Below are 12,402 nucleotides of genomic sequence, written 5' to 3' on the forward strand. Positions count from 1 at the left end.
AAAAAAACACTGCTGATAATCCATCAGTGAGATAAATGGTTGGAAGATAAAACAGCCTCTCATGGATTAATGACTATGTCTAGTTCAATATACATCTTTCTGCATAAATGGAGGGATATTATGATGCATCTGGGAGGCACCGCTGATCTGACAGATCTCACCAACATCTTTAATAAGCAACTGAAATAGTACATGACATACTAATCAGGAAACAACTTGGAAAGCACAAAACACCTCAGGCATCCTCTTGGACTCCTAAATGTTCCTGCTGCCGATCACTTTTCACTCTCAGACGTCCATCAAGACAGAAAAACAAAAGATTTGGAAGTGAGTCAACGGCTAAAGCTGGTTAGAAAAGTTATACAAGCAGATCAACAGAGAACACTTGAGTATGCTCTTTGGGTAAACTGAACATCAGAGCAACCATCTTCTCACTGAAAAACAACCACTTTAACCGCTCTAATGAGAAAAACACACAGAGGCAACTACACATGTAAAAACAGCTGTTTCTCTAATTGTGTGTGGTTGGCCGCCTGCCAGTCCTCCACGGCACGCTGCCCTGAGACTCTGCAGTGCATCGTTTTATTTTAAACCATCACAAAAGAAGAAGAAAAACAAAAGCAGCTGTTCTCTACTTCTGGAGCAGTAATGTTGGAAGGAAAGTAAAAGAAACAACTCACTGTCTCCTGAAGAGATTGAACAAAAATGAAGATTTGTACAAATATAATATAGTGACTCTTCATTGGCTCTGATTGACTGAAGAGTTTAGATGCTTCTTTGACTCGTCAAATGTAAAACCAAGAATATGTATTTAAAACGATGTGTTATCAAAATAACACGTTTACTGTTTATTTTTCCATCCTTGCAGTCAAATTTATTGATTTTATATTGCTACTTTAGAAATATTTGCAAAGCATTTTGTGATATCTGTCCTTATTGGAACTGCTTCAAAAAATCTACAACAAAAGATGAGAAAAAAAAACACAATTATTATTCTTTAAAGAATCTTAACAGCTCAATTTTTGTTTATCGCGATATCGATCACAGACTATAACTTGAAATCAAGTCACGCTAAGCCAGCAGAGTAGTAAAAGTAAGAAATACTGGCACCTGCTGGCGTTTTTTAATATATTTTTTCGTCAGCTTCATTTTTGTAAACTCATAGCTTTCCCGTATCTTCTGATTTATGATCATCTATGACATATTTCTCCTCTGCAGCTAATATTTTGATAGCATCTTGCAAAAAAAATGGCGGATCTTTTCCACTGCTTTTGAAAACAGCTACGGGGCTAAATTAAAATTTTAATTGAGTTAGCTGTGCAATCTGTAATCAGTTAATCAAATTTTCATCCAAAACATAACAAAATAAGCGACATTCTTAATTCAGAAACAGTTTGTGCTGCTAAATTAAAGAATACACATATGAGCTCAACAACGTCGATATTTGTTGTTTTTAATCTATTATTGAGATTAAAAACCCCTGACTATTCATATTATTTTATGTTTGAAATAATATTTCTTTAGAAAAGTGGATTGTGGACGCTGACATTAGCATTAGCTAGCTGCAACATACTTAGCACCGAGATGCTACTTTAGGCTAGAAAAGCTTCTCTGATTGAATAACTCGTTTTAGCAGAACTTACACTCAGCAGCCGTCTTTCCCAACATCCCAACAGATCGTTTTAGAAGTAGAAATTAACTTCCAGTGGGGCAAAAGAATCAGTTTTACCGTGCGGATGCCGCACGTACGTCAGAATTACAGCCGTACCAGAAACACAACACAAAGGTTCCGTCTCGGAAAAAATTGATTAATTGTGTTAAAGAAATTTAAGGCGTTAAAATATATGCGATTAATTAGTTAAAATTAACGTATTTAACTGCTTGACCTTGGATTTAACTTTTATTTCAGTTTAATAAAAGGTTTAAAACCCTTTCCACAATTTTATTTTCTTTTTTGGTGAGGGGGTATTTTATAGTAACACACAGGGGGCCCAGAAAATCTTTGGGAACCAAAGATTTAAGAGAATCTCTTTTTACAGAGAGCACCAGAGGCTAAAGAGCTAATGAAGAGTTTATTTATATAATAATAATAAAGACAATGTATTCTGTCCCACTGAAAGTCTTTGTTTACTGCCTTTAGGTCTTCTCATGTCCTTATGACTTTATCTACATCTATTTGTTTTCTCCCTTAAGCGTCCTTTGTACTTAATGGGAAAATCATCTAATGTCATGGTTCTCTGTATATAAACGATAGGCATATGGTTTATAAATTCACTCATTTAAGATTTAGGATATAAAAAAAAGTTTTGTTGGGATAAAAAAAAAAAAATCTAACAAACTTCTTGAAAAACAGTAAGTCAGCATAAAATTCATACTTCCATTCAGAGACCAAAGGCTGCCTTTTTTAATTTCACAGTCTGCAGCGAGAATGGTGTAACTGTGCCAAACTTGAAATGTTATCTATTCTCCCCATCACAACGAGGTCTTTCATTACCCGGTCCGCGATGCCGCTCACGCTCGCCAAGATCGAAAAGTGGAATCAGTTGGACCCGGGTGGCTGCAGGACGGCCTGTATGCAAATATCTCAATTAAATCATGTCGGTTCTGGACCCGCAGGCGCTCAACCGGCATCTGGCACTCCAAGCCTCAGTTTCCTTCAGCGAACGCCGAGCAGCTCCTCTTGTTTTAATAACAAGTGTCTGGGCGTTGGAGGCAGGGACGTCACCTCGGATCACCTCGGGGAGAATTATAGCGTTCAGGTTCTGTGACATTTCTGCAGGACGTTGAGAAAAGTTTTAATTACCAGAGCCATCTTTTATTGGCTCCACGCAGCGTCCCCGAGCATCGACTGCTGCCACTACATCAATTAATTGCTCCCTCTCCTTTCCTACAGAGGCACTGACTGGTCTGCTGCTTCTGTGAAGCGCACAGCAGAACATTTTTGGGTAAAAGTAACGGAACCACAGGAGCTTTTTAAAATGTTTGTTCATGCTGCAACTACAACTTTCAATATATTTTCTGGGATTTAATGTGACTGACCGTCAGAGTTGGGTAAAAAGTTACATTAACTCAATTATAATTACTTGAGTTGTGTTTTTTTAAAATAATTTACTTTTAGGAGTATTTTTACAACACTGTTCTTTAAGTAATTTTATTATGAAGTATCTCTGCTCTTACTAGAAACTATCTATAATAAGAATTACATCATGCCTTTAAAAAGCTAACAAAAACATACTGAAAATACAGATTACAACATTCTTAGTTTTAACTGACAGCCATCTTGGTAGGCAGTTGCTATGGCAACAATAAACAAGCCACAACAATACTGGTACATTACAACTATTATTCATTTACAATTTTTGAGTCTTAAACCGGATATTAAAAACGAGGTTTAATCAATCCTAACCAACTTTCAACAAGATTTATAAATCAATAGTTTCAGTTTTTATCTTTTACTTTTTCATGTTGTTTACATCGATTTATTATGAATTTTCTTTCACACTCTCTTTTTCCACAATACAAAAAAAAAATAAATGTTTGACTAAACAAGCAAAATTAACTTCCCAATGTATAGATATCAAAAAAAGTTTTCTAGTTTATCATTTATGGAATGTGTGTCAAACTGAAGGCCCGAGGGCCAAATCTGGCCCGGCGTAGTGTCTTATGTGGCCCTCTAGACTCCAAATTATAGCAATAGGCCCCTCCAGTTTTTCACCAATAACTGCAAAATTCACACAAAAATCAACAGATCCAAACATTTTTTTCTGAATTTATCAACATTTTTTCTCAAATTTGGCCAAAAACATTTGGGTTGAAGTGACTGCTGTCTCAGTCTGACCTGATGTCAAGTTATAGTCCATGACCAATAGAGCCATTAATTAAAGATCACATTTAACATCATTTATTAGCACAAATATCGTAAAAATTTCTTTCAAATATTTCTAAATTAGCACCACAAAATCTGTGATGTTGATTGAAGAAAACCACAAAAACAATCCTGGACCGACTGATTAGAGTGAAAAGATGTTCAATGTGTTATTTTAAGAAACATTTATGTAATGCTGAAACACCTATTTATTGATATTTTAACAATTTAATTGGTTTTTATCAATATGTTCTGGCACAACAGGCCCTTTATGAACATTCAGATTTTTGATCTGGTCCAAAACAGAAATGAGTTTGGATAAAAACATGGACTATTTTGAATGTAAACAAGAATAAAGACTAAGATATTTGGTGGTGGAATGATGTCACACCGCCAGCAGAGGAAGACTCTGTGATGTCACTGGCGATGCAGTCTGTGATGTCATCAACTGCAGAATTGTATGTAACACAATTCTGCATATTTTTCATTGCTTGCAATAACACTGACCAGTTCAGACGTGTGCAAAGCTCTTTCAGTTAGTTTACCGATCGACGATTTTAGTGATTGTATTTAGGAGAAAATGTTTCAACTATTTCAGAGTTACCGCAACAAAATGATGGGACCCCAGGCCAGAAGGGGAGTCCAGCAAAACCACCAAGGCAGCTTCCCTCCTGCACACCTGGACATCTTAGACGAGGAAATCCAGAGACTGAACTCCTGTCTGGAAATGGAGAACGCCAGGTTAGAAGAGAACCAAAACATGGCCGACCTGGAGGCCAAGCTGGAGGAGATGGACTTGAAGATAAAACAGGAGGAAGCTCTCAGAGAAAGACTTATCAAAGAGGCCGAAGAGGCAAAGAGGGAACTAGAGAGACTGGAGAGAGAAGAGAGAGAAGAGACGTCCAGTGATCCAGTAGATGTTAATCCTGCAGTCATTGCTTCCAAGTTTCATGAGAATGTGAAAAACATGAAGAAGAAGCCTTTGCAACAAGAGTTTGAGGAGTTAAAGGAGGCCCACCTCCTCAGCCGGGAAGCATTTATAGCTGGAATACAGGCTGAGAGAGAGAAAAATGAGGCCCTCCAAGAAGAACTGGACCAACTCCAGACTTCCTACAAGGAGCTGCAGTCCAAGTATGAAGCCGAAGTTACTCTGGTGAGGCAGGAGGCCGAGACAGAAAAGTTTTATGAAGAGAGGCTGAGTGAGGAACAACGGCTGCTGGAGAATCTGAGAGCTGAAAAGGATGAAATGATTCAAAAAATGTCTCAAAAGATCACCGTCCTGCAAGACAGTGAGAGACTCCTGGAGAAAGAACTGAATCAGCTCAAATGTTCATATAATGAACTGAACTGTAACTATGAAAGCGAAGTTTCTGAACTAAAGCAAGTCGTGGAAAGATATCGGCAGGATGCAAGACGTGAGAAAGACGTCAAGTTAGAAAGAGAGAAGAAGAATCTGCAGCTCATCAACAAGCTGAGAGCTGAGAAGGAGGAGCTCTCCCAAAAAATAGAAAGAGAAATCACAATCTGGCAAAAGAGGGAGAAGAAGATCCTCCATGAACTGGATCAGGTTCAGGTTTCACACCAGGAGGTAAAGAGTAAATATGAGAGAGACATTATGGATTTAAAGCAGCAGGTTGAAACCTACCAGGAGCAGATAAAGCAGGAGAGAAAAGATCATCTAGAGAAAACAGAGGAGGACAAGATGCTTCTGGACAACCTGAGAGCTGAGTTTACTGTCCTCAGAGAAAAAACAACAACAGAGATTAAATCCCTGCTGGAGAAGGAAAGAAATGCCCAGGATGAACTGGAGAAGTTTAACAGTTTGTACCTGGAGCTGAACGTTCGATATGAAACAGAAATAACTGGAATGAAACAACAAGCAGAGAAATATCAGCAGGAGATCAGTTGTCTGAAAAATGATTTAGAAAGAGAGAAAGAGGATTTACTACTGGCAGAGACTCTGAGAGATGAGAACGAAGATTTACAACCAAAACCAAACACAGTTTTACAAGAGATGGAGGAAACCTCTCAGAACCAAGTGGACCCGGTTAAAGTCTCAAGTCCTCAGGTTTCTTCAGAGGATGAACTCTCAGGAGAACCTTTATCAGGTGTTTCAACAGATCCAGAATCCTCAGAAGAGACAAAGATCCCTGCAGAAACCGTCCTGGAGGATTTGGACCATCCAGACACTGAAACCATGAAGGACGGCAAAAAGAAAAAATATAAATTTTCCATTTGGAAAAAAGTTCGAAAGACTCTGGGACTGAAGAAACCAAAAAAGAAACAAAAGAGTGAAGAACATCAAGAACATGTTTAAAGTTCTTGATTTTGATATTTAGGGAGGGAGAAAGACGAGCAAGAGAGGAAAAGAGGAATCAAACCCACGGAGGTTGTATCCTCTGTGAACGGGGCGCCATGCCACGCTCCGTCAAATTTAACATTTAAAACCGAAAAGTTTGTCCCCCATTAACAGACTAGAAATTAGATCCCTTCCCAACCCAACTGGAAAAAAGGTGGGCAGCACGGTGGTGCAGCGGTTAGCGCTGCGTCTTCACAGAGACCATCTGTGTGGAGTTTGCATGTTCTCCCCGTGTTTGCGTGGGTTTTCTCCGGGTGCTCCGGTTTCCCCCCACATCTCCTAAAACATGTCGGTCAGGTCAGTTGGTCGCTGCAAATCGACCCAAAAGAATTTAAGAAACTCCAAACAATAAAGTTCAGTTTTATTGTTAAACTGGTCAGATTAACTGGTCAGATTAACTGGTCAGATTAACTGGTCAGATTAACTGGTCAGATTAACTGAATCAGATTAACTGGTCAGATTAACGTTACGTTTTGCCCTTTTCCCTTCACTGGTTTAGAGCAACAACACTGGGCTCAATATTTATAGCAACTTATTGATTTAAGAGTTAAAATGTTTTCTTTTAATAATAATGATTTCTGTTTATTTTCTCTGTTCTTGTGCTGTTATGGTTTGACCTTTGACCTTTTCTACACACTTTTTATATTAAATTGCACTGAATTGTAGCTCATTAAACTGTTTAAATCTGTATTTTAAAAAGATTATAAAAGGATCATGCAGTGGCTGTTTTAGTGTGACTGTGGCTCAGCGGGTAGAGTGGTCGTCTTGTGACCAGAAGGTTGTAAGTTCGATTCCAGCTTCCTCAGCCACATGTTGAGCTGCCCCAGGGCACTTAGTGACAAGTTGCCCTCTGACCTGCATGTGTGTGTAAATGTGTGTGAATGTGACTGTAGTGTGAAGCTCTTTGAGTGTCAACATGACCAGCAAGGATCAACACAAGTTCAGTTCATTCTCCTGTTTTTATTTGATAAATCCTGTTTTTGTTTTTATACCAAACATTAAAAAGCTGATTTAACAGGTTTGGATTTCTTCAGGTTCCAGGATGTTAAATTAAGATTAGAGTTTAATCTAATCATAATTTAATACTCTGGACCATGAAGAAGCTCAAACTTGTTTTATCTGGTTTGTTTGTTATAAGAAAAAAACTATTTTTATCAAAAATAAAAGTTACTGTGTGATCTTTCTGTTAGTCTTTATTTATAAATACGGATTCAAGATAATATAACAAACTTAACAAAAAAGTTCAATTTAACAAGAAAAACTGTAGAAAAGGTAAAAAGAAGAATTAATTAAAGTATAAAAACAGAGAATTGAATCAGAAATCGATTCTTAGATCAATACTTTGTAATAAATATAAAGCTTTTGTGTTGTTGAGTTTATGTGCTGTCTACTTGTATAAAAGAGAAGGAAAAGTGGCAGGAAATGCCCAATTCAGTTACTTTTTTAACAGCTTTTATAGTAAAACTGTAAATGATGTTTTGTTTAGGACGTTACTTCTAGGTTTTGTTTGTCAACTGGGTTTAATTCCCAGTCCTGCAGAATCAGCTGCATGTCGTTTCCTTCTCTCTTACAATTTCCTGTTCAACCTGTTAAATAACGGCCTAAAAAACTTTAAGAGACTAAAAAACTTTATAAAAGAACTACAAAATTAATTTCACCTCACAAATGGACCAAAAGTCAGAATATTCTTACCAACACATTGTGCTCGTTTAAAAAATCAACTTTATTCCTCTCTCTCATTTTCTCTCTTTCCCACATAATTAACAGGTTACTTAATACACACACACACACACACACACACACGCACACACACACCCTCCATGCGCTGCCACCTTATCATGTTGGGGGGTTTCAGTGTCCCAGTGATCCTAGGAGTTAAGCTGTCTGGGCTTCATGCCTCTGATTGGCCCCCCAGTTCAGACGGGTCCAAGGAAAGGAACCAGACCAAGTGCAGCCCAAAGAATTACATGTGATTCACACATTTATATCTAGATATAGATATATATAAATGTGCTATATATATAAATATTATATAAATATAGATTCACATGTGAATCACATGAGATTCACATATATATCTATCTATAGATATCTATATATAGATCTATATATCTATATCTAGCTATAGATATCTATAGCTAGATATAGATATATAGATCTATATATATATTTATATATATATATATAGATCTATATATCTATCTATAGATATCTATAGATAGATATATATATATCTATATATAGATATAGATAGATATATATATCTATCTATAGTATATCTATATATCTATAGATCTATCTCTATATATATCTATTTATCTATAGATAGATAGATATAGAGATAGATCTATATATCTATAGATCTATCTAGATCTCTATATATCTATAGATATATAGATCTATATAATATTGAGGAATGTAAGATGGTATGACAGGAAATCTGATGATATGGACGTGTGAAAAAAAATGTGGTGCACATGTGAGAATTATGTGATCACAAGATGCAGGGAACATTAAACACATGAACAAAATACTGGATCACATGTGGAAAATGTGACCCACATGTGAAAACTGGATTATTTTTGTGAATTATGTGACCCACATGTGAACCACGTGAAAACATGTGATCAGATGTGAAAACATGATTTTCATGGGATTTCTTTGTAAGGGGGGAAACTTCACTCAGGTCTATTACCTGCTACTTTACCCACCATTGAAAGTTTCCTTAAAAGTTAGTCTGTTAGTCTGCAGCTCATGTGAACAAACCAGGTGAAAAGTTAAAAGACTAAACCTTGTCTTGTACAACAGCAAGACCACCAAGTCTTCTTTAGAGATACATTTTTTTTAGTTCATTTTTTTATCTCCAAAGTGTTGTGTTGCAAGAGTTTGAAAACATTTACTGGGAAATGCTTTGAAAACACTTGAATTTTGCTTTTTTTTGTTGTTTTTTTAAAGTGTGTGAACCTTAACATTTAATAAACACACGTTCTGTCTGGAGGAGACTGGGAGTCAACATGCCAAAATTCAAGATGGCGGAGGAGTATTCTTCCAGTTATGGGCAGGACCAGCCGGTCCGGTAGCCTGTCAGAACCTTACACACCTCAGCATGGAACCGGGCCTCAGATAGTGCTGTAAATCAACCTCATGTACTCGCTGCTAAGCGCAGAAACAACCTACATTACAGGAAAAACGTTTATCTACTGTCAACGGTGGCTAGGCTAACTAGCCTTAGCATCCATGACATGCCATGCTAGCTGCAGAGAGCACACAGGAAGGTGAATGACAGCACTGAGCTCCACCTCCTGGCTCTGATTGGTTGTTTCTAGGTGCCACTGGGAGCACTGGGAGGAAACAGAGGAGCTTGATTTTTCACAGATTATTTGTCTCATACCAAACGGTTGTGACATAACGACAGTTTTTCTTTAACCGTGTCGTGGTTTGTTGGTTTTTCCTGACATGTAAACTCCAGCTCTGCCAGCTGGAGGATGGACCGGTTCTGAATGTCTCTACCTTCTTTTCGTCTCCCTCCTGAAGCAGCTGCATGTTGCTGCGCCGCTGGCTGTCGGTCCGCCGCAGCGTAGCGCTCCGATGCTCGGGTAGATCCGGAGGAGGAGACACGCTGCGACCCTGAGGATCCACCCAGGTGTAAACGTGGTTGGTGACGTAGCCGCCCGGGATCCGGCCGACTGAACGCACCGACAGGTTCAGCTTCTTGCTGCCCTTCAGCACCTGACGAGGCGACAAGAACGAAGCAAACAGACGTTTTACAAACAGAAAGAGGAGGATCAACCTGTCAAAACATGAATTTACTGCCAAAAAATGGCTCTGTGGGTTTTTTTTAGAAGTAGTAGAAACTCAAATAGAAGTGCACAAATATGAAAATATGTGATTTAATACATTCAAACCAGCAGCTGCAGGTAACACCAAGGAGAGCCGGAAGGAGAAAACGTGAGATTACAGGCAGAAACAACAGATTGCTCTCAGATGAGCCTCATTTCTCTCCGATGGCGTTTTCTACATGCAGACGTGCAGCAGATCCAGATCCAGATCCGGATCCAGATCCAGGAGTTTTTAAAACAAACACGAGTTTCTACTGAGAAACGGCTCTGAAATCTACAGAAGATTAAATCATCCTTGATTTATTTAGACTTTTCTTCCCTCTTGACTTCTTTAGGGTTGGACTGTTCAAAGAAAACTAAAAGTAGATAAAAGTCGACAAAAAGAATTTCCATGAGGCTGATATCGTCCTCAATTTGTTTCACATTTATATGAATATACAGAGAAATCTCAAACATTTCATCCAAACAGATGTTATAAATTTAAATGTATTTGTTTACATTCAGTAGATTGATTTAAGTTGATACAGGAGAATGTTAAAGAATCCCAAGATCTGTGGTATGGGAGGCAAACAGGGTTAAAAATCAGCTTGTTTTCTATGGAAGACAATTACGACCACCAAATTTAATTTCAGAATTCTAACTTTTTTCTTCTTTCTTTTTACTTTTCTAAGAAGGTAACATTTTCTAGAGATGCTATTTTCTAAGAAATTTTGAAAGTAAAATTTCTAAAATTTTACTTTTGAAAATGAAAATCTTTTCAGAAAAATTTACTTTTGGAAAAAGAAAAAATGCAAAAAAAAATTTTTGCTAAAAAAATGCAGTAAAGTAAAAATACTTCTACATTTTAGAAAGTAAGAATTAACTTTCTAAAATTTTTAGAAATTTTGAGATTTATTTTCCCTCAAAAACTCAAAAATTTTAGAGAAAAAAGTCAAATTTCAAGTTCGACTTTTTCCTCATAATTCTGACTTTCTTTTTTCTTACAGATCTGAATTTTCACTCAAAGTTAGATTTTTTGCATTTGATTAACTCTAATATTAACAAAAGCTGATTATTTGTTAGCAGAAGCAGCTGATTTATCCAACTCCTGTTTCATGTTGTTTTAATGTAATTTTGTGTAAAAACTCCTTAATCTGGATCCATCCAAGTAAAAACACAACGTCTCTTCCTGATCTAAACAAGGAAACGCCCAACATAAATCGTTTTTATCCGTCTTCCATCGGTTCTTGCTAGGAAAAAGCCGAAAGCTTCAGTTGAAATCTTTATCGGCGTTTCTCTTGTGGAACAAGTCGAGTTATTCCCCGTCAGTGAATGAGAGCAGAGAGGGTCAATCTCTCCACCCAGATGGATCAATTTCCCAATCCGGGTTTGTGTTTGGGAGATAATAACTCCACTTAAAACGCAGTCAGCTGAAAAATAAAAGATAACCAGAAGAAAATCCCAGGTTCTCAACTCCTCGTCTGGCTCCTCTTCCTCTGTTCATGGGAAACGTCGATGCAAAATCGCAGACAAAAACTTTTATTCTGATAAATACACACGAAAGTTTTAATCAGATTAATTTAAAAATTTTTGTTTTTCTCAGACTTGTATTCATTTTCTCAGACCTTCACATGAGATCCAGATAAAACACAATCAGGTTTGAGGTTGCAGCATTAAAAACCTTTTCTGAGGTGAAGCGTCGACGTCTTTCAGCCGAACGCCTCGGCGCTCTGAGCTCATTAGCAGTTTGCTGAAATCAGGACGACGCAGTTAGCAGGTTGTTTCTGCAGCGCTGCACACTTTGAATAACAGAGAGGAAGAAAATCCCTCTGGTAGGAGAAATAACAGTTGTGAAGAAGCCGTTTCCTGTGCAGTAAGTGGGACGTTGTAGAGGAACTGGGACATGTTGGGGTTTGGAGAGGCTGCTGCGTATTTTCAAGGTAAAGCTGCAACATTTCTGCAGAGGAAGCTTTGAAACGAATCAACAGGAGGGCAGAAAAACGCACACAGGAGCTGGAATCTCCAGATTCTGAGATTTATTTGCATTGACGGCTGCAGCGATGCAGGAAGAGGACACAGGAGTTTACAGCTGAGGGGAGAAAAACCCCTCGGCTGAAGGGGTTTTGTCTCATTGTTCTTCAGCCGAATGAAGAACAATGAGACAGAAATTGCTTCATTAGGTTGCTGAATAATGGCAACTTTCTGCTCCAACAAAACACTGCAGAGCTTCTCACAGACACTCTGGTAAAGACGAATTTGAACTCTCAATATTAGTTAATTGTTCACTAAATTAAAAACAAAACTTTAAAGTTGTTTACATTTAATTTCTCCTCTTTGGAGTGAAAGTCTGCAGTCAAACT

The 12,402-nt window shown here is 37.7% G+C and overlaps 1 protein-coding gene across 3 annotated transcripts in view; it reads right to left on the minus strand.

Annotated features, from left to right (window-relative positions):
* whrna (whirlin a) overlaps positions 1-12,402 on the minus strand; it is a 122,510-nt gene that overhangs the window by 57,668 nt on the left and 52,440 nt on the right. For all 3 annotated transcript variants that reach the window (XM_044095729.1, XM_044095730.1, XM_044095728.1), the window contains exon 2: positions 9,735-9,953. In XM_044095729.1, coding sequence (XP_043951664.1) covers positions 9,735-9,953 — 219 coding nt within the window. The remainder of the gene's footprint in view (positions 1-9,734; positions 9,954-12,402) is intronic.

Source organism: Gambusia affinis, linkage group LG17 (genome assembly GCF_019740435.1).
Source record: "Gambusia affinis linkage group LG17, SWU_Gaff_1.0, whole genome shotgun sequence".
NCBI classification, from domain to species: Eukaryota; Metazoa; Chordata; class Actinopteri; order Cyprinodontiformes; family Poeciliidae; genus Gambusia; species Gambusia affinis.